This window comes from Nycticebus coucang, chromosome 17 (assembly GCF_027406575.1).
Source record: "Nycticebus coucang isolate mNycCou1 chromosome 17, mNycCou1.pri, whole genome shotgun sequence".
NCBI lineage: Eukaryota > Metazoa > Chordata > Mammalia > Primates > Lorisidae > Nycticebus > Nycticebus coucang.
Genome location: NC_069796.1, coordinates 77,884,940 through 77,907,102, shown reverse-complemented (window position 1 = coordinate 77,907,102; position 22,163 = coordinate 77,884,940). Strand labels below are relative to the sequence as shown.

At 44.1% G+C, this 22,163-nt stretch overlaps 1 protein-coding gene across 1 annotated transcript in view; it reads right to left on the bottom strand.

Annotated features, from left to right (window-relative positions):
* Positions 1-18,733, bottom strand: part of NSG2 (neuronal vesicle trafficking associated 2) — a 55,860-nt gene extending 37,127 nt beyond the window's left edge. Inside the window, exons 1-3 of the mRNA XM_053566530.1 lie at positions 18,519-18,733; positions 17,479-17,629; positions 1,437-1,520 (exon numbers count right to left, since the gene is read on the bottom strand). Coding sequence (XP_053422505.1) covers positions 1,437-1,520; positions 17,479-17,607 — 213 coding nt within the window. The 5' untranslated portion in view covers positions 17,608-17,629; positions 18,519-18,733. The remainder of the gene's footprint in view (positions 1-1,436; positions 1,521-17,478; positions 17,630-18,518) is intronic.
* Between the last annotated feature and the right edge of the window lie 3,430 nt (positions 18,734-22,163).

Sequence of the window (22,163 nt, the reverse complement as noted above, 5' to 3'; positions counted from 1 at the left end):
TGACATCCAGGAGGCCCCACATTCCAGGGCATGCAAAGAGGTGCACCTCAGGGTCCATACCAGCTACTCCCGTGTAGAGTTAGCAGGAAGAAAGGGACAGAAACAGACCAATCAATATGTTTATCCATGTGCACACTTCAATTCCCAGATAACCAAGGGTTGTGTTCACTTCCAAAGGCCCCAGGCACAATTGACAGGAAATAGCTACTTATCCCGTACAGACCCAAGTGCTTTGCACGCATCCCACACTTCATCTTCACAGTGAACTACTATTATCTCTATTTGATAAGTGAGGTTTAGCAACTTGCTTATGACCACACAGCTGGTGGAAAGAAGGCTCAAGTCCAGAACGGACTACCACAATATCCCTCCCCAGAGCCACCTGCTCTGCTGCCTGCATGGCCAATTGTGCCTCCAAGATCTCGTTCGGGTCAGCCCACATCTCTCTGTCTGCTAACCATCCTTGTCTGAGCCACCGTTGTTGTTTTACCTAGGTGACTACAGTAGCCTAATAGTTGCCCCCCACTCCCTCTTGCCCACTACTCTCCATTAGCCACAGAAAGCCAGCATGCTTTTCCTAAGACCCAGTTCCACTCATGTCCCTCCCCTTCCTGAAATCCTGCAAAGGCTTCCTATTGCTTTTGGTATTTAAACCTAAAACCCTCCATATAGGCCTTCCTCCAAAGCCTAGAACTGTCTGCCTTCTGCCCCACCTGGGTCCTCCCTCCCCACCCCTGTCATGCTCCCCTGAGCCCAGCCTTGCTGCTCTGACTCCTTTTCAGTCTGGGCTAGCCTCCCTCCCACCTCAGGGCCTTTGCACAAACTGCTCTCCTCAGCCACCCTTCTGCCTGCTTATGCCCACTCCCCACTTCCATCTCAGCTCCTAAGTGACTTCCCCGGAGCCGGTCCTCTTGCCCTCACAGGGCATGCTTCTGGCTCCCTCATGTGACCCATCACAACTAGGCGTACACATCGGTCCATGCTCCTAGCTGCCCCTCCACCAAGAAATAGAAAATCAACCACTAGGCTTTACCACCAAGACACGGCTTTTCACTTCTTTGCCTTTTTTGTATTTGTTGCCATCATATCCAAGGACAAAAACTTGAGTCTCTTCCCGCATTTCCAATCACATTTCCTGGAGATTGTGATGGAAAAGCAGGAAGAAAGGGACAGGAGAAAGGGGAAGAAATAAAAGAGGTGTTTATCAGTTATGGAGTTTCTCAGAGCATTCTGGGGCCGGAGACAGCCTGACAAACCTCAGAGGCAGAGCTCTTGTTACTTGATTAAACTTGGTCACCCCGACCACGTGGCTTTAACAAATCCTTCCAGAAACAGCCTGCCTCCTCTTCCCAACCCCAACAAACAGCACCAGCTCCACAGGCACGAGCTGAGCTGAGCTTGCTGTATGCTTTCCGTTACACCATCAGGACACTGACCGTAAATTCCGCGATTTTCGGCACTCGAAACTTCCCTTTGTTCTTCTGTTCTGGCTGATATTCCGTTCTTGTCTTCACAATCACCTGAAAGGTTCGATCAGTGTTAGTGCACAAGGAGACTCGAAACATCACTCTTTCCCTTTCCTTTTTTTTTTTTTTTTTGCAGTTTTTGGCCGGGGCTGGGTTTGAACCCACCACCTCCAGCGTATGGGGCCGGTGCCCTACTCCTCTGAGCCACAGGCGCCACCCTCCCTTTCCTTTTTTTTAAGTAACCAGAATTTATTATGCATAAACATCCGAAAATAAAGAATCCTTCCCAAACACGCACAAGAAAAGAAAAAAATTCAAATTATCCTTAGTACTTCCTCATTCCAACAGGGACAATCACTGGTGACAATCTTGGTTACAACTTTTCAGATGTTTTTACAGACTTATGTATGTGCATATGACATATATTTACTATTTATGAAACATATATTTCCTTTTCATGAAATGAACTGATATTTTATGTCCTAGTTTATAACCTGCCTTAATTACACAACACTATACCTTCTTCCCAATTTTCCAATGCAGATAAATACATGATTTTATTCTCCCTTTTAATGTAGGGTAACATTCCCCTTTGTGTGTATACTACAATTAATCTAATCAATCTTTAATTGTTGAATGTTTAGGTTGTTTCCACAGGTTTTGTTACATGAACGAGTTATGGTGAAGATGCTGTGTCTACATCTGTTTGCACATAGTTCATTCCCACTTGATTTGGGGACTTATGCAAAGGAAAAATATAAGGGCCTGTTGGATCTCTTGTATCATCCTGTTTTTCTAAAGTCTGAATTTTTTACAGAGGTGGTTAACATCTTACCAGGATCTGCTGTCAACCTGACAAGACATTTATGGAACTCCAGCCCACTGCACAGGCAAAGTGAAAGGAAAAGAAACCAGTAACCACTGCCAGGTTATCATTCACAGGGCACTACTGAGCGCCAGGAGGGGCACGGAGGCTGCCTGGGCCTCACACTCTCACCTGTAAAATACAGACCATGATCGTAATCATATTCCTATGAGAGTTAAATAAGATAATAATGAGCAATATTTTTGACCCATTTATTATATTCCAGAACCAGATCATACATTGCACATGCCTTACCTGTGTACTACCACTATTTCCATTTTTCCTGATAAGGAAACTAAAGCTCAGGGATGCTGAGCCACTTGTCCAAGATCACACAGCAACAAGGAAGCAGTCTTCTAATTAGGATCACTCTTTTTTTTTTTTTTCTTGCAGTTTTTGGCCGGGGCCGAGTTTGAACCTGCCACCTCCAGTATATGGGGCCGGCGCCTTACTCCTTTGAGCCACAGGCACTGCCCCTGTGATCACTCTTACTTCCCACTATAGCTTAAACTAACAGAATTTTCACAGAAAACCCCAGCCAATTTCTGGAGACAAAAGTAAATATATTGACTAGAGCAAGAATTCTTCTCTGAAGAATGTTCTTTAAAGTCTGTCAGAATATCATGGACTCAATGCAGCTCAGAAAGGAAGGGCTGGGGAAAGTAGTACCATGGCCTAGCATCTACCACTTGGCACTTAAACATGTTGGTTAAAGAGGCCCTGGACTCTAACCCATCAACACCCCTCTCTCCCTCACCTGGAGGATTTCCATTTCGAGATGGAAATTCTGTTGTTTTGTCTCTGCTCTTTGTAGAGTGTTCCTCCAAACAACAAAAAGGGAGCCACTGGCTTCCATAAACAGGGAGTGGTGTAGCGGAACACGGAGGAGGGCTCACTGGGAGAGTGCAGAGAGGGGGTAGGCAGAAGAGTGTTCTCATAGTTTTATTTTCTTCCCACCTCCTATCCCAAACAATAGGAAAACAGAGGCCTCTGTACCATAGGCAAGAAAAATAATTCTCATACTTTGTGCATTTGCTATATAGCTGGCACTGAGCAAGTGACATGCATTATCTCACTTAATTCTACACTATAAGGCAGATGCCAACATGGCCAGTATTGTAGGGAGTGTGCACAGGTGTGTGCTGGGTTCAAATCCTGGTTCTATAACTTTCCAGCTGGTAACCTTGGCTGAGTCATTTAAACCTTTCATGTTTTGAGTTTCTCATCTATAAAATGGAAAATAAGCATAACCATCTCACTGGGTTGTTGTGAGGCATAAGTAATTTACTGCACATTAGACACTCAGACCCTTCCTTCAATAACAAGTGTTAGTTTGGACACTGCCTCTGGGTACTGTCATTTGCTTCTGTAGATACCCGAGGCAGACATGGACTTGGACCTGGCTTGTACCTGTCAGCCTACATGTGTACCCTACCACTGAAGCAATGCAAGGACTTCTAAGGAACAATGCTGTTCAAGCATGTCCCTGACTGCCTTGCCTGAAACAAAAAGGGCTTTGAAGGATGAATAGAAGTTTTCTGGGTGGACAATGCAAGGGAAGACATTTTCTGCAAAGGGAACCACATGACCAAAGAAACAAAAACGTGAAATGGCATGTGATCTACAAGTCCCTGTTTTGCTGGCCTATGAACTGCCATGGGAACATGAGACACAAGTCAAGAGCTAATATAAACAAAAGAGCAAACTCCAAAGCACAGATCATGGGATAACCCACAACATTCTGGGATTGGACACAATGAAATAGCATTTCATGTCAGGTGCTCTGTAAACTGAAAGAATATTCTACAAATTCTAATTATTAGAAATATTTTGGATAGCACTATATCAGCTGTCAGATTATGAAGCAGTATAGAAAATTTAGATGTCTAATCATTTCTCTGAATCCATATTTTTAGAAATATTAACAAACTCGGATTTATAATTTCTCTCCCCATACATGTATACGTACATGTTGTATGTATACACACACACAGCACATCTATTATTATATGCATAACAATACATCTAATTCCTGGTCAGTGTGAGCCTTAGGGTAATAATTCCATTTCCTGCCCCCTGCTGTACATATGCTATATAATTTCCTACCTGAAGAGCGTGGGCAGGACCTGTGACTATAGGATAGTCACTCCTGTGAATAGGATAGTCTCTCCTGTGAATGACATTACACTATTGAAAATTTTGTAGTAGGAGACTCTTCACTGACCTTGAAGAATTAAGCTGACATGTTGAGAGAAGGCCATATAGCTAGTATCTGAGGGCAACCTTCTGCCAACAGCCAATAAGAAAAGGGGGACCTCTGTCCTACAACTGCAGGGACTGAATTCTTCCAACAACCTGAATGAGCTCAGAAGAGGACCCCAGTGCCAGATGAGAATGTAGCCTGGCAAATACCTTGATTTCAGCCAGTGAGACCCCTGGAAGAGAACTCAGCTCACAATGCTTGGACTTCCAACCTAAAAAAACCATCAGATAATAAATAAATTTGTGCTTTTTTAAAAGCCATTAAATGTTTGGTAATTTGTTACATAGCAATAGGAAACTAGCTCACCTCCCTACATTGCCAAGTCTATCTCAATAATTTCAGACTGGTCTGGAATATCTTCACATCTCAAATCAAATGTTAAGAAGTATTGACTTCTTACTCTTTTTCTCTGCCTCCCTATTTTCATAAACACCCTTCCCAGAGCTTCTGAAGAACTCAAAACCATTTCCATTCTGTGTAAACTTAAAAGACCCTATGTTCTAGCCAACATGTTAAGGCAAGAGACAGAACTAAAAAATATTACTGCCAGAAGAAGACCATGAATAATCATTACAGGCAATATTATTCTTATTTTCATAATAATTTTCATTTGGAGGTTGCTTCTCTAGCATCCAGTTTCTTCTCCACTCAAAAGCTCCCTGATATTCCTTTCAGGAACACATCAGGCCCCAATGCGTGGCAGACATACGGTTTGTGGGGGCATCAACTCCTTCCTTAATGACAGGGATGGTCCCTTGTGAGGTTGAGTTAATTAGGGAATACTATCCTATTGATCCCACCATTTTATTGGCTCATATGTGAGTATGTCATTCAATTTGGACCAATGAGATATGACACGGTATTGACTATAGTCTTTAGGAAAGAAGTTTCCTTGGTCTTCATGGGTATTCTGAGAGCACTATTCCTCTGGATGGTGTAGTGAGGACTTGAATTCTAGAATTGCTGTGGAAATTGTTACCACTCTGAGCAGGGAGCCAGGAGAAGGACAAAGGCATCCCACATGGAGAGTAGAGCCAAGAGTAACCGAGAGAAATGGAGGTGGGTCCTGATGACATCCTATTGCCTGGATCCCATCTTTCCTGAAGCTAGATCCATGCTGGGCTCTGCGGTCAGTTTGAGGGAGGCAAATACATACTTGTTGGGCCTTAATCCAATTTGGGCTGTGTTTTCTGTTACTTGAAGCTTTTAGCTTTCTATCTGATACAAATGTGTTCTAAGAAAATGAGCTGAAAAGCTATAAGAATTTAGTAAAATATCCAAATACTAAATAATCATACCAAAAAATTGACAGATTTCCTAGGTGTCAGCAAAAAGTCAACTCAAAAATATAATGGTACACTGAAATATACATATAAGAACATTTATAGAGCTTTATATATAATAGCCTCATAATAGCAAAAAGTCAACTCAAAAATATAATGGTACACTGAAATATACATATAAGAACATTTATAGAGGCTTTATATATAATAACCTCATAATAGCTGAAAACTGGGAACATCTCAAATGTCTACCAAGAAGAGAATGGATAAATTGTAGTTTATTCATAAAAGGGGATTCCCCACAGCAAATACTACATATACACCAATGCATGTCAGACATAACATTGAACAAAAGAAATCAGACACCAGAAAGTCTTTTCTATGTACTGTGTGGTTCCATTCCAGCTTGAAATACATGTATGATGATTTATACATACACTTACATACCATTTGCCACTTGCAGTAATGAGGTTGGGGGCTCTGAATTTAGACACAGGTAAGAATAGAGGCTCACTTCATCTATGGCCTGCTTTACTCCGCACTCCTATGAAATGCTGCTTAGGCTGAGTGACTTTCTAATGGAACAATCTTTGATCCCTTACTCCTCAAACCACAAAGCTCAACACAGGCCACAGGACAGGTGGGTGCCTGACACCACGTGAGTCCTCAGTCATTTGCTCCTCTCTACAGCAGACCGAACTGCGTCATCTCCAAAAGCAGCACCGGCTACTACTTGCTGTTTTTCCTTCACCTCTGAGGACATTTTAGCACTTTAGAGTCCCATCTCCACCTCAAAATGCCTTGACCCATTTGCTGGAGCAAATGAACAGTGCTCTGGCCTCATCTTCTTTGACCTCTCAGTTGGCCATTCTCTCCCTCCTCTTCTCTTGGGTCCAGGGTGGTCTCTCTCGGCTCTCTTCCCACCATACTGGCCAGCCCTCCTGGCCTTCCTCTTCAGACTCCTCCTCTTCCGCCTGACCTGTCACTGTTGGCATTTCTTGAGGCTAGGTCATGACCTCCCTTATTTCTTTCTATTCTGTAAGTCTCTTCTGGATATTCTCACTTGCTCCATGACTTCCGGTTCATCTTTTATTCTCCAAACTCTCAAATTTACACTCCATTCAGACCCCAACACTCCGATTACCCTACTGGACATTGCCCCTGGGTCCACACGACCAAACTTACCATGTCTACAACAAAGGTCCTGGGTCCTCAGCCTCCTGCCCTGACCACTGGGGTCCTCACCCTGCTTCCCTGACCACCTGCCTTAGCATTTCCATCCCATGCAATCCTCAGCTCGGAAAATAGAAGCATTATCCACACTAAAATTGTTTATCTCAAATCAAATAAAGGAATCTCCTGTGATCCCTCCCCTTGGTTCTCAAAACCCATTCTGTTGTTCCACTTACTCCAGCTCCAGCTTCCTCAAACATTTCTGCTACATCAACCCGTTTGTCCAGCTACACGGCCTCCACCCTAGCCCAGGGCATCGTCACCTCCTCATGGACTTCGCCAGCTTCCTTGCTTCCATTCTTGCTTCCCCAAACCCAGAGAAAAGATCTTTCTAGACAGAGGGAGAGGCATATGTCAGCAAACATTCTGAAAGTACTGGGAGGCTGACACCAGGAGCAACTACAAAGGGGAGGTTTTTGAGTAGCTGGAGAATGGGCCCTGTCAGGGTGAGGTGAGGATGGACAGGGAGGAAGATAGAGAGGCACACAGAGGCCCTGAATGCCTTGCTGAGCACCTTGAAGGCCAAGGTGAGAGCACTGGGGAGCCGAGGAAGGAAGACAAGCATGAGAATGGCTTTGCCGATGTGCATCACAGGCAGAGGAAAAGCCTCTGGCCACAGTGGAGATACCAGGTGTGGAAAGGGGCAGGAAAGCACAGCTATAAAGTGAAACCATGAACTCTGAGGAGTTTCCTGAGCTTGATGTTTTGTTCCTATCAAGAGCAGCCAGGAATATTTCCCTTCTATAAAAGATATGGTAACAGTTACTTTTTTTTTTTTTAGGGACGGGGTCTTGCTCTTGCTCGAGCTGATCTCAAACTCCTGAGCGCAAGCAATCCACCTGCCTTGGTCTCCCGGAGTGCTGGGATTACAAGCATGAGCCACCACATACTTATTCTTCATTTTTTTTTTTTTGTAGTATGTTAGCCAATCATTACTAATTTTACCTTGGAGGAAATAGCTTGCATAAGCAAAGAGAAAGAGAGAGAGAAAAGAAAAAATTAATTTGTAAAGGAAGGCTCTATTCTAGACATTCTTCTTTTTTTCCCCATAGTTAAAAAGAAATGGAGCAAAACAGAGCCCTGAGTGCCTTGATTAATAGTAGAAATGGGAGAAGAAAAGTGGAGAGGGGAGAGGAAAAATTCTTTCTATTCTTTTCCTTATGAAAGGTGGGCTTTTATAGATATTTGAACAAATGAAACTCCAGGTTTTTACATATGGTTGTGGATGTGGGCAAAGTAATAACTTCGTTTTCTTTTCATATTTACACATTGGTCCCCCATTGTCCTGTCAGCTGCTAATATAAAGAACATAATTTAACATAATTGGCGTTGTGAAAATGGGATAAATTATTCATCCCTAAAGGACCCCTCATCTGGATATAATTCCCATTTTGCTGGCAAGGCCAGATAATACATGGTGTTTCAGATGGTGCAAAGTACAGATCATAAAAATTTAAAATACTACTTCCCAGGATTATCAATAATGAAGAGGTTCCCACATGAAGAGGCCCCAGGATTGGCAGGAACAATAAATAAAAGCGTAGAAGTGCTGACAAGGAGCAAGATTGTATTTTTATGAGCTGGACTTGAACAGGCCAAAAATAGATCTAAGCTGTTCCGTTCATTTCATCCCTGGTGCAAAGAGGAAGGTTCAGAGCCAGGACGATGGAGCCTCTGAGCACCTACTAAGAGCCAGACACTGGGCCGCTGCCCTTCACGGCTCACCATTCTCCCCACTACATTCTCTCCAATCTCCAGCACTCTATTATAATTGTTATTATTATGTCCATTTTTCAGATGAGAAAATTTAGCCTCAGAGAATTCAATCCCTTGCCCACAATCAAATGACTGGTGAGAGCTTAGCTAGTGAGTTAGGCTGACAGGACTGCACTCTAATCTGGGTGACTGAGCGAGACTCTGACTCAAAAAAAAAAAAAGAAAAAATTATCTTGCTGGTTCCTATCCATCACGGTTTGTTTTTTTGTTTTTTAAGGTAACCACTCTGTGCCTAGCATTACGCCAAAAACTTCACATCTTGTGTCTCGGCAAATCCCCTCAGTCATTCTGTAAGGTAGGGGATTATACCCATTTCACAGATGAGAAACCTCAGCAGAAATAACTTCACAACCTCACATAGCCACTAGGAAGCAGAGCCAAGACTTAAACCTAACATTCAGTCTCTGATCCTACGGAACCCAAGACATAATGGGGGGTCCATAAATACTGTTAAACAAGTGAACAAATAAATTCTATTTTTCTTTTTCTTTCTTTTTTTTCTCCCTCTCACACGGGCCAGAGTACAGTGCTGTCACCCTAACTCACACCAACCTCAGACTCCTATATCAAGTGATCTTCATGCCTCAGCCTCCTAAGTAACTGGGACTATAGGCACTCAACATGATGCCCAGCTAATTTTTCTATTTTTGGTAGAGACAGGGTCTTGTTCTTGCTTAGGTTAGTCTCAAATGCCTGACCTCAAGCGATCTTCCTGCCTCAGCCTCCCAGAGTGCAAGGATTATAGGCATGAGTCACTTTGCTCAGCCAACAAATTCTGTTTCTAAAGAGAGAGGGTGGAGTTTCCCAGAAGGCACCTGAAGCCTTCGTTGGGAACTATCCATTCATGCCCCTCACGCCTCACTCCACCCTCCCTCTTTGGGTTTGGGTCTTTCCCTGGGTCTTTAAAGCTCAGTATTGGACTCAGAACATAAGGTAAAATGTCAGTGCTCAAAGGACTTTAGTGACAGTGTGGTCTAATCCTGTCGACTCACAGATGGAGAGGTTGGGACCCATCGAGGGGAAGGGGTTTGCTATAGGTCACATGGTAATGAAGAGTCAGAAGCAGGTGTCTAGTATGAACCTGACAAGTACTAGTCCAGAGCTCTTTACATGGAAGGAAGCTTCTTTTCCTTGTTGGGCCTTTGTTTTCTCAGAGGCAGAATGAAAGCTTGGCTAGTATGGCCTCAAATGAACCATCCAGCCCAGTAAGTCTATGACTCTTCAATTCTATGATGAGGCATTCTGAGGCAAGATGAGGTAGTCTCTACAGGAGCCTTCCAGATATTTCTGCCCTGAGCAGAGGAATCATTACAGTGGAGGCCCGTAGCTCTGTACCACCAACCCTCATGGTCCAGAGTCTTAGGCCATACTATTGCACTACCTAACTCTCCCTGCAGACTGAGGACAGCCCGTGTGTGTTCTGAACAGAGGAACTTACTATGGGACTAAATTAATAATGATAATAATGTTGGCTTGGGCTTGGCACCCGTGGCTCAGTGAGTAGGGCACCGGCCATGTACACCAACTGATGGGTTCGAGCCTGGCCCAGGACTGCTAAACAAAAGAAAAAAAAGAACAATGACAACTGCAACCAAAAAATTTTTGGGCATTGTAGTAGATACCTGTAGTCCCAGCTACTTGGGAGGCTGAGGCAAGAGAATTGCTTAAACCCAAGAGTTGGAGGTTGCTGTGAGCCATGAAACCATAGCACTCTACCCAGCGCAACATAGACTCTGTCTCAAAAAACAAAATTAATAATAATAATGATAATAATGTTAATAATAGCAACAATAACAATAAGAGCTTCCCAATAAGCATTTACTATATGCTGAGCACTGTGATAAACATTTGACATGTATTTTTCTCTTTTCATCCTGACAATTCTTAGAGGAAGATATTACTGACATAAGGAAACAGAGGATCAGAGTAGTTAATAAACTTGCACAGGGTCACACAGCAAGTAGGTAGTGGAGTTAGGATTTGAATTCAAGCTGTGCCACCATATCACCACACTGTACATGCAGGGACACCAGCTCGCCCCACGGTGATCTCTCCATGTGTGAAAAAGAGAAAGTTACATCAGGCACCTTGAGACTATTTCACCATCTGTGAAATGGGAGTGATTTTTTTAAATAGAAAATTTGATACATGCTCATGTATTAAAAAAGATGAAAATTATAGAATAAAATGCTTCAAACAGGCTCTACCCACCTCTATCCCTACTTCCCAACCATTTAACAGGTTCTGTGTGTCCTTCCAAAACTGTTTTATGAATTAGAAGAATAAAACTTACACACACTCTGTTCCACAAATGGGATTGTTCCATAGCACTGTCTTTAGAGTTGTTTTCACTGCGCAGGACTCTGCTGTTTCTTTTTACATTAGCACATGTTAGATCAGCCTCATTCTCATAATAATTGCTTAGTCCCTTGTCCACCCACCAGAGCTGGTCTAATCCAGCCCTTCTCTTGGAACAGCCCAAGCTGTTCTCAGCTCTTTCAAATACAGACAGGCCTTTGCATGCTTCAAAATACATACGCACAGGGTAACCTCCCACCAGCAGGAAGCATACCAGTCAAATGGTATCTACAGTTTACATTTTCTAGACAATATCAAAATAGCCTCTGAAAAACATGGCACACTACATTGTGTTATGTAACCAGCAAGAGTGAACAGAGGACAGGTTTGTCCCCAGTATTATCAACACAAGGCATTATCAAATTTATTGTTTTGCCCATTTGACAGGTAAAAAAGTTTATTTTGTTTAAAATTGTGTTTTTAATTTTAAGAGAATATTTTTAAATGGTTATAGCTCATTTTCTATTTTCTGGAACTACCTAGCCAGAGGGTTTGCCCCAATTTGAGATGATTTATAATCTGCCTCTTGGACGTCTCTGACTCCCCGGGGGCTGGAGGGCCTGGAAGCTGCAGGGATGTACATTTCTACTGCTCCCTGGGGGCAAGGCTGATCCTATGTGATGGGGAGAAAAAGAAACCCTGGAGGAAGCCCAGGGAGAGGCCAAGAAGGCACAGCCTCAGTCATAGGAGGGGGACGCCTTTGCCCAATCTCCTCCCAGATCTCCCCCTCAAACTCCAAACCTCCAAATCTCTTAGCTGAGATTTGAACCCATGTCTGCTGAACAACAAGATGCACATGGTCAACCACACGAACGTCGAGGCACACCAAACATCCATCCTGGGTCTTCAAGTGCTTGCTGTCCTTTCTTCCCACAACAGGCGCGCTGCCCTCCCCCAGGGTGCACAAAGACGTCATAATCAACAGAAAGGAAAGGAATGTTTGCCTGGAGCTCAGCAGCAGAGGACACTGCACCTGGGGCTTTGCTGGGGCAGGTGTGTCTGCCTGAGGTTTGCTTTCTGCAGACCTGCCACGCAGTTGCTGACATGTCTCAGAACACCTGACCTGCCGCCCAGTAATTGGCATGTTCCAGCGCACCTGCAAGCTGACCTTGCTGCGCTTTTCCCCTCTGGCGTGTCCTAGGACAGCATTCCCCTCTCTGAGACAGAAGGACAGGAGCAACCTCGCAAAGAGATTGAGGGGATATCTGGGTTACTGTGGCTACTTCAATAAACCAAAGGCAGAAAGGACCCAAAGGCATTTGATGTCTCCAGATTAATGTCCCAGCTTCTCAAGAGCTCACTCCCATTGCCACCCAACTGCACAGATCCGAGTTGATTTCCCCACCTGTCAAGTGGAGAAACTGAGCCTCGTTTCAAGTTAAGCCCGAGAGAGGAGGCCTCGTTCAGCCAGGATTCCTCACTGCCCACAGTGTGCCAGGCCTAATGATACCAGGGTAGAGCAGAGCTGGGGTCTGGGGCCGAGGGAAGAAACAGTGCAGAGAGCAAACTCTCCTCCCAGGCCGCCTGGCTCCACGTCCACTACCATCCACTTCCCCATTCCTGCTGCCACTGCCCCGTCCCACCCCCGCCTCCTTCCTGCACAGGGTGGTGGCCTTCATGCTGGTCTTGTACTTTTACATTTTTCTTCCACCATTCGTGGTGGGGATGCTGCCGGACACCTAGGTGCCCCTACTTGGGGGGAAAGTACTCTGGTGCTGCGTGGAGGACTGATATGGGAAAGAGGAGTCCAGAAGACCCAGCATGAGGCTGAGCCTGTCCCTTGTCCCTAGCATGCCCACAGCAGCCAGAGCCATCTTCCAAGATCCAACTGCGACCCTGGTTCTCTCCTACTTAAATCCCCTTCCAAAAAAACCCACCAGCTCCACATGAACTGGTGCCCGCCCTGCCTCATCTCCTAAGTCTCCCCGCCCCCAGCTGGTAGCAGCTGACCTAGGACCTGCTGGTTCCTCTGTCCTCCTCTGGGCCTGCCCTCTGCTCCCTGCTTTCCTCACCACCCACCTCCAGCGTGGGCAAGGCTGCTTCCTGGTCATCATCCCATCATAATTAGGTCCCCTTAAATTTTATCTTTCTTTACGTTACAGCACCTCATTCTCCCCTTGACAGCTCTTCTCTCAAAGTGTGTCTGCACACTTTCACTTGTTTGATAGCCTGTTTGAAGTCCCTCTTCCCCATTGGACTGGAAGCGCCACAAAGGCAGTGGCCGTGCTGCCGGGCTGTGCACCCATACCAGCACAGTGCCTGGGGCATACGTGGAACCCAACAAGATGGGATGAGTGAGGGGATGGGAGGAGGAGGGAGGGAGGAGGGCATGAGGATGAACAGCCATCAGTGTGGTGAGCACAACCTCTGCCATATTCATGGGTGGTCAGGGAAGGTGTCCAGGGCGGCTGTTGGCAGAACGAGGTCTAGGAAGAGGAGTATTGGCTTATCAGACCAGCAGAGGGATGAGGAGGGCCTGCTGGGCAGAAGGAATGGCCTGTTCAGGAGGAGGAGGGACCCCTCTGCAAGTCCAGGAGCCTACCTGGGGGAGAAAGGGGAGCAGCTACATCCGTCTAGGAAGGACTATAGAATTTTAGGGAGCACTCTCCCAGGGCAGTGCAAAGAGAAAATAAGGGTCCTGGGTATACTGGGGTTCCTTTCCCAGCCCTTTCACTCTTCATCTGGGAGGCTTGGGCAGGACACTCCACTCTATGCCTCAGTCTCCTCATCAGTGGAATGGGTGCTCTAAAATCTGCCTGGCAGGGCTGTTGAAATGACTGACTGTAATAACACACACGAATGCCCAGCACAGCCCCCTCCCGAGCCCAGAGCAAGCACTTCAGACACGCCCACCCCTTCCACTTAGCCCCCCAAACGCCTCCTGATTTTCAGATCCCATACTACTGAAGAGTATCTAGTATGAATGACCCTAAAGGGGATTTGCAGCATTACGCAGCAAGAATGCTCTGCATGTCACATTTTCAAAAGGGAAACCATGATTTAACCCTGGGGTCAAATACGCTTCTTTCTGGTGATACTCCCAGTGTCTGATACTCTCTGTCTGATTGGAACCCAATCAAAGGGCTGGCGACTGTGTCAGGCTCCCTTCACCTCCTCTCGGGAGGTGAGTCCCAAAATGACCATCCCCATTTCACACAGGAGAAGGCAGAGGCTGAGGCAGCTTAAGAAACTTGCACAAAGTCCTCAACCAAAGTAGACTGGTAAAAGTTGAAGCAGGGATTTGAGCCCAGCTGAAGTTGAGCCCCCCTGAAGATGCAGCTTCAGAGTCAGCACTGGTAACTGTCACATACTTAAGGCACTTGGAGGACCTGTGGTTTCTTGAGTGGAATTTACTTTTAACACTTCTGTTCTAACATCCGGGGAGAAAAGATGTTTGCTCGTGTAATAATCATATAATTAACTATTATCACAGAAAACCGCTAACACCAATTCCCCGCTCAGAGAAGGCAGAGACCCAAGGAAAGAAAATCAAGTCACACGGGGGGTCAGAGCCTAAGCCTGAGCGAGAGACCATGTCTGGGGACTCCCAGGCAAGCTCGCTCCTTGTTTCTGAGGAGGTAGAAGAGTCTAGAACAACACTGCCTGGGTTCTACACCCAGGATGCTTTACCAGCTAATTTCTTTGGGAAGTTACTTTACTTGCTCGGTGTCTGAGTTTCTTTAAAATTTGGATCCAAGTAACAGTTCCCTTATTGGGACCTATTAACTAGTGAGAGAATGAAAGAAAAGTGTGTGCGTGTTCACGTGTATCTTTAGGAACCACTACAAAATGCAACTATTATTCTCCTATAGTTATTTCTGTGCACCCACTTTATGTATGAGACCACATCTAATTTGGTTCTGGCCATTGTGAGGTAGGCGTGATTCTCCTCACTTCACAGAGGAGGAAACTGAGATCCATCTATGAAAGGCTTTGTCATGAGCATCAGAGAGAGTCTTGGATGTGCCCCTGAAGGGATTTGTGTTCACACTGGGACCCCCTGCATCTTTCGGGACACAATGGTTCCCCCTCATGAGTGCAGGTCCACCCCATGCATTTATCCCTCAGGTTGTGAGACAACGTTCTGGGAAATCTGAACTGGGTACTCGGCTATCAGATTGGTCTCCTCTCTCAAAAAAAGACTAAATTCCTTGGCATGGGTGGGAAGAGGAAGGGAAGACAGAGGCCACAGTAATTTCTGGATGACCTGCAGGCGTATGGAAGTTTGGGGGAGAGGTGACCTCCCCACAGTGCCTTTTCTTTGCACACCTCTCAGGGATAGATGTGCAGATCTGCAAGGCTATGGCTGTTGGACTCACAACACCTCTGGAAAATATTCTCCATTCCCCTCTTTAGCTTCCACTCATACCTGGGTTCAAATTCCAGCATTTCCACTTACTCTTCCTATGAGTTTGAATAACTCAGCAAATTTCCATCTATCAATGTGAATGCATAATCCCCAATTTCCAGGGGTAATACACATCTAAAACAGTGGTTCTCAACTTCAGCTGCACACAAGAGTCACCTGGGGAGATCTTGTTAATACTGATGCCTAGGTCTCACCCCTACGCTCACGGATAGAATTATCCTGGAATATAGTCCAGAACAGACATCCTCAAACTACGGCCCGGGGGCCACATGAAGCAGTGTGAATTGTATTTGTTCCCGTTTTGCTTTTTACTTCAAAATAAGATAGGTGCAGTGTGCATAGGAATTTGTTCATAGTTTTCTTTTTTTTAAACTATAGTCCACCTCTCCAACGGTCTGAGGGACAGTGAATTGGTCCCCTGTTTAAAAAGTTTGAGGACGCCTGGTCTAGAAAGCAGGAGTTTTTAAAGCTTCCTATAGGATTCTAACTAACATGCAGCCCAAAACCAAGAACCTCTGATATACATGTAGCAGGCCCTCAATTAATACTATCCCCTATCATTTCTTTAGTGTTATTGCCCGTTCAGAATATATTTTTAAAGACTTCATCGGTTTCTCAGGATGACACAAGAATTCTCCATTTCTTCCACCCCATCCCTACACATCCTCATATTGACAACCTCTGCACTTTCAAAACAAATTACTCAGCCCCCAGCCAAGCCCTTTATCTAGCTTTGGCTTCTCTTCTGTTGATTGGATGGAGCCAATTGGTTAAAACACACAATGCCCTCCTGCAGGTGCCAATGAGAAAATCAAACAGATGGAATGCTCCATTGTTCATTCTCCTGCCAGGAAACTCCATCACTGGCCTCCAAATCTCTCCCTTATAACATGCAAAAGCTCACATACTAATGCCCCAGGTGGATCTGAAATGATACCGTTTTCCCCTTCTGTGTCCTTATGGCCGTAGTCCCCAAACACCCTGCCTTTGTGAGACTGCCCACCTCCATTCTTCATGGACTACTCCCATGTCAGGAGATGTGCCATCAGCCAGTCACTCATTTCCAGCCACGCCTCCCCCAAAGACACTCTCCTGCAGTCATGCTGTTCCCCCAAGCACTCCATGCTTTGCACACGTGTACCCTTTGCATTAAAAATGCCTTTTCCTTCCATGATCTCCCTGGAAGGTTTTACTCACCTTTAGAAGCCCAATTCAAATGTTCTCCTCTGCAGTTTACCTAACCTGTCCTCCAGTCCCAACCCCAAGCCCTCCCTTGGGCCCTCCATCACCCCCTCCCCACCCCGACAGAACTGCATTGCTTCCACCCGGGCACGCTCACCATCGTTGTCATGCTCAGGGATAGCAGGTACCGGGATGCATTATGTTCATATGGGATACTGGAAATAGATTTGGTAATTTTTCTTTTTGTAGCCAACTCCTAGTATAGAGATAGAGTCTGAGCAGGTGCAAATTGAATGCTTGTTGGAGTGAATCCAATTCTCTGTCCTCACATCTATACCAGTCAATTATTGAAACACCTCCCCAAAATAATCAAGACGGATTTTCTCTTTCACCATCTAGAAGCTTATTAGCATCCGTCTGCTGTGATAAAACTTTAACAAGGGAAGATTAATTTTCTTGCCTCTGTATGTAGATATGAACCAAAAAAATAAATGAATAAACACTTACCATAAATCTGAAATAGCACAAGAGACATCTTATCACTGGAAAGAATAACTACGTTTTACAAGAAAGGGAGCCTATCTGGCGGATGAAGGAGTGAAAGGGCTGGGAGGGTGGAATTTTTTTGCAGCTTTATTTCCTGAGATGGGGGTAACTGAGGAGAGAAAGAGCACCCGCTTTACCTTTTCTGGGGCAGGCAGCTGTAAGTGATTAACCTCCAAGGGCGTGATGAGAGGGACGGTCTGGAAGCCATCCTCGACTGAAGGCGGCTTGGTTCCCTTCTCGCTGGGGTTACTGTTCAGCTTCACCATCCTTATGCCTTTCTTCCCAGACCTAAGGTGAGCAGTTGGATTCTGGTTACAACAAGAGGTGAGGCAGGGAAAGAAGAAAGCTGACGACAGGGAAAACAGAACTGTCCTCAACAGCTCCACTTGGCTGGCTCTCAACCTAGTGGTCAGTCATTTGTCCTCTGCTGTATTTCCTGACATGATTCCCATTGTTCATTAAAACTTCTTTCATCACCAAAATATGCCACCTGCCCTCAGGCTCCAACAGCCCTCAAATTTAGGGGTCTCAAGGAAAATCCCAGACCTACACACACAAAAAAATACTAGGCTGAAAACAAATACCCAGGACACCAGAGCTAAAGCATTCATAGAATCTCAGTGAGAAGATTGTTCTTAGTGCAAAACGAAATCCTATCATTTCGGGTCCCCCTGCAGTATGAGAAATTTCACCTCATCCTTCTGGTTATTTTATGACATTGGTTTTTCTTCAGGAGTACCCTAAAACAGTAAATACATTCGATGTCTCTATGTGTTCCCTTTTACATCATATGTAGATTGTACAGGAGATGCAATTTCCTAAAACAAAAAGGCTGGCTTGAATCTGATTCTGTGCTTCAGCCATGGAATGCCTCCATTTCCTCAATAGCGAAGGGCCATTTTTTTTTTTTTTGGTTCCATGGAAAGTTAGCAGCCCCCCTATTGCAAGATTGCCAACTAAATAAACAAATCACATTTATTTATTTGTCTCCAGATCCCTTGGGAGTCATATGGTGCTCCCTTCCCACCCCTAAAAGCTTAGCACAACTGAATTTCTCTTATCAATCCTGCTGATGGAACGTTATTAGACAAAACAGGGTTGCTATGAGGGCGAAAGGACTGGTAAAAGGTTGGAGGATATTGGGGAGTGGTTATAGCAAAAGCAAATGCCTACTTACTGTGCTGCGCTCTTGGGGGTCAGAGCAGATCTAAGCCAATTTGAAGAGGAGGAGGACGGCCGGGAGTCCTCCCTCCTCAGCCTGAGCTTGCAGTGCTGAAAGGACAGCGCCTCGCGTGTGTCTGGATCCGAGCTTCTGAGAGCGAGGCGGGAGCGAGCAGGGAAGAGCTCCTGGCAGCTCCCTGCCTTCCTGCTCGCTCGCGCCCCCTCCCACTGGGGAACGGGCTCCCACACCATCTGTCATCTGGCACCACCTGCTGTTTCTTATGCATGGCCACAACCACTGCATGGGACAAAACGGTTTCACGAAAGTGGAAGGGATTGTGGCCACACACACACACACACACACCCCAACTCCCATATAACAAGCAATCCTTGTGCCTTTAGGATTGGAACTGGGAAAGAAGGCACATTTATTAGGAGAAAGAATCACTTCCTAAGATGTTCCAGAACAGTAGTATGAAACAGAATTGTTCAAGACATAAAATGTGCTTATGATCTGTGGTCAGGAAAGAAGAGAAACTAATATTTACTATGTATCTCCCATGCAATGGGCACTTTTCCAGCCTCTTTCACACGGTGGTTCCTAACAACATTTACATGACAGGGTTAGTGTGAGGCATGAATGAGGCATATGTAAGCAGTGCAAAGCAGGGACACGGAACTGCTGCACGAGCCTCGGCCACCACTCTCACCACTGCGCTGAGATTAGACAGGTCAACCACGGTAACAGTGCTGGCATAGCACCAAAGCCGGGATTAGAACTGCGATCCTTGCAGCCAAAGTATGCATCTAGCCTAGGACATGACACGGCTTCCAGGTTGGTGTTTGGAATCAGACAGGGCCAAGTCCTAGCTTCACCAGATTTATGGATCTTGAATATTTTGTATTCATTTTCTAAGTTCCTATTTCCTTATTTTTGATGTGAGAATAATAACACATCTGTTGAAAAGCGATTGCAGATATGAGAAGAGATTGTGCTCAAAGAAACCCTTTTTAGCTTGAGGACAAGGTTCCAAATGGCTGAATTATTTCATCCTTGGAGGTTGCTCTTATACTTTCCTAAAATCCACTGAGTTGTGGGCGGTTGTTGTAAGTTTCTCCCAGCTATAGTTCAAATCACTGTTGGCTGTTCATCCCCAACTGCAGTGCTGGTTATGATACACTTGATGAGGTCTAGTGGTCTTGACTGTTGTAATAGCATTCGCTTTTACTTTCAAAAGTATTCTGGTTTGCATGATGAATTGTTTTGTCCCCACTTTGTGCTTATGTGCTGAGCATGCATTCTGCTGGTTATCATAAAAGGCCAGGAGAAAACATACATTGTACCTATATTGTTCAGCAATGAAATTGGCATGTGTGCATGTGTGTGCGCACGCGCGCGCGCGTGTGTGTGTGTGTGTGTGTGTGTGTGTGTGTTGGGAGAGGAAAAAAGAGAGAGGGAGGGAGAGCAAAAGAGAGAGAGACTTATGAGACAATAAAAGTTACTAACACATTGAAGCCGCACAGGGTGATACTGATAGAAGTATGGGACAGAGGTGTTCCAATAAATGCTAGTCCCCCACTCCCTCCTTTCCAAAGACCTCAAGGATTTTCAGATGTAAACACTGTCTAAGGACAACGCAATGCAGACCCCCACACTGTGGGTAAACGATGAACACTTGTGTTCCATACTGTTACTGCTGCCTCCAAAAGAAAATTTCCTTTGACATGTCTAGTGATTAATTCACACCCAGAAATTGCACTTTTAATAGTCCCAAACTTTTGCACAAGAAAGGAAGCAATCAACAGGATGAAGAGTAACCCTATAGAAAGGGAGAAAATATTTGCAAACTATGCATTTGACAAGAGGTTTATTAATCTCCAGAATATCTAAGGAATGCAAACAACTCAACAGCACAAATAACCCAAATAATCCGATTTAAAAATGGACAAAATATCTGAACAGACATTTCTCTAAAGAAGACATATAAATAGCTAACATGCATATGAAAAAGTGTTCAACATCATTAATCATCAGGGAAATTCAAATCAAAATCACAATGAGATATCGCCTCATCCTAATTAGAATGGCTATTATTAAAAAGAGACCAAAATATAACAAATGCTGGAGTGGATGTGAAGAAAAGGGAACCTTATATACTACTGGCGGGGATGTAAATTAGTATACCCACTGTTAAAAACAGTATGAAGGTTCCTCAAAAAAATCTAAAATGGAACCATCCTATGAAACAGCAATCACACTACTGGATTTATATCCAAACGAAGTAATATCAGTATGTTGAAGAGATATTTGTACGCTCATGTTTATGGCAGCACTATTTGCAATACCCAAGATACGGAGTCAACCTAAGTGTTCACCAACAAATAAGTGGGTAAATAAAATGTGGCATATATACACAATGGAATGCTATTCAGCCATTAAAAATGAAATATTGCATTTGCAGCAACATGGATGAACTTAAAGAACATTATGTTAAGTGAAGTAAGCCAGGCATGACAAGATAACTATTGCATTACCTCACTTAGATGTGGAATCTAAAAACATTGATCTCATAGAAATAGAATAGTGATTACCAAAGGCTGGGAGGATAGAGGGCAGGGATGGAGGGGTAGAGATTGGTCAAGAGGTACAAAGTTATATTTAGATAGAAGGAATGAGCTCCTGTGTTCTATTATACAGTAGGGTAACTATGTTTGACAATATTGTATACTTCAAAATATCTAAAAGAGAATTTTGAAGGTTCTCATTCAAAGCAGGAGTAAGGAGATGGATATTCTAGATACTCTGATCTGATCATTACATAATGTATATCTGTGTCAAATCATCACACTGTACCGCCTCAGTATGTACAATGATCATGTGTAAATTTAAAACAGAATAAAGAAATTTCTAAGAAAAAAGTCCTGTCTAATGGCAATAGGAAATCCAGATTTCCTGATGTGTAAAGCCAGGAAAGAAGCTGCAGGAAAAAGTAGGGCTGGAGTGATGTAGATTTCCTCCTTGTTAAAGAGGCTCTTTTTATTTTTTTCTTTCCTAGTTATTTTAAAATATATAATAGATTAGTATAAACTATAGTTTTTATAGTTCAAAACAAAAAAATATAACATCTTCTGATCGAATTTTCAACGCAAGTAGATGTAATATGTAAAACAGCTACAACACAGAGTGGAGGCTAAAGGGATAGCACTGTGGTCATGTTTCCATATTCCACATGAAATGGTGAAAGTATTGATTCCAACTAAACCACGAAGCTAAGTATGGTTATTGTAATCTCTAGAGCAACCAAGAATATCCAAAGAGATTTAGTCAAAATGCAATGGATAAATTAAAATGGGGCACAAAAAAGTTCAAATCACCAAAAGAAGACCAAAAAAAAAGGAACAAAACAATTGAAGGAACAGAAGAAAACAAACAATGAAATAGTAAACTCAAATATAAACATATCAATACTCACATTAAATACAAACAAACCAATTAAAAACAGAGTTTGTTGAGATGGAAGAAAAATATGAACCAAAGATATGCTGCCAACAAGAAATTAACTTCAAATATAAAAATATATTCATATTCAAAATAATTGAAAGCTGAGAGCCAGCCAAGGTGCAATTACCTTCTGGCATACTACATCTGGTTTCATCCAAC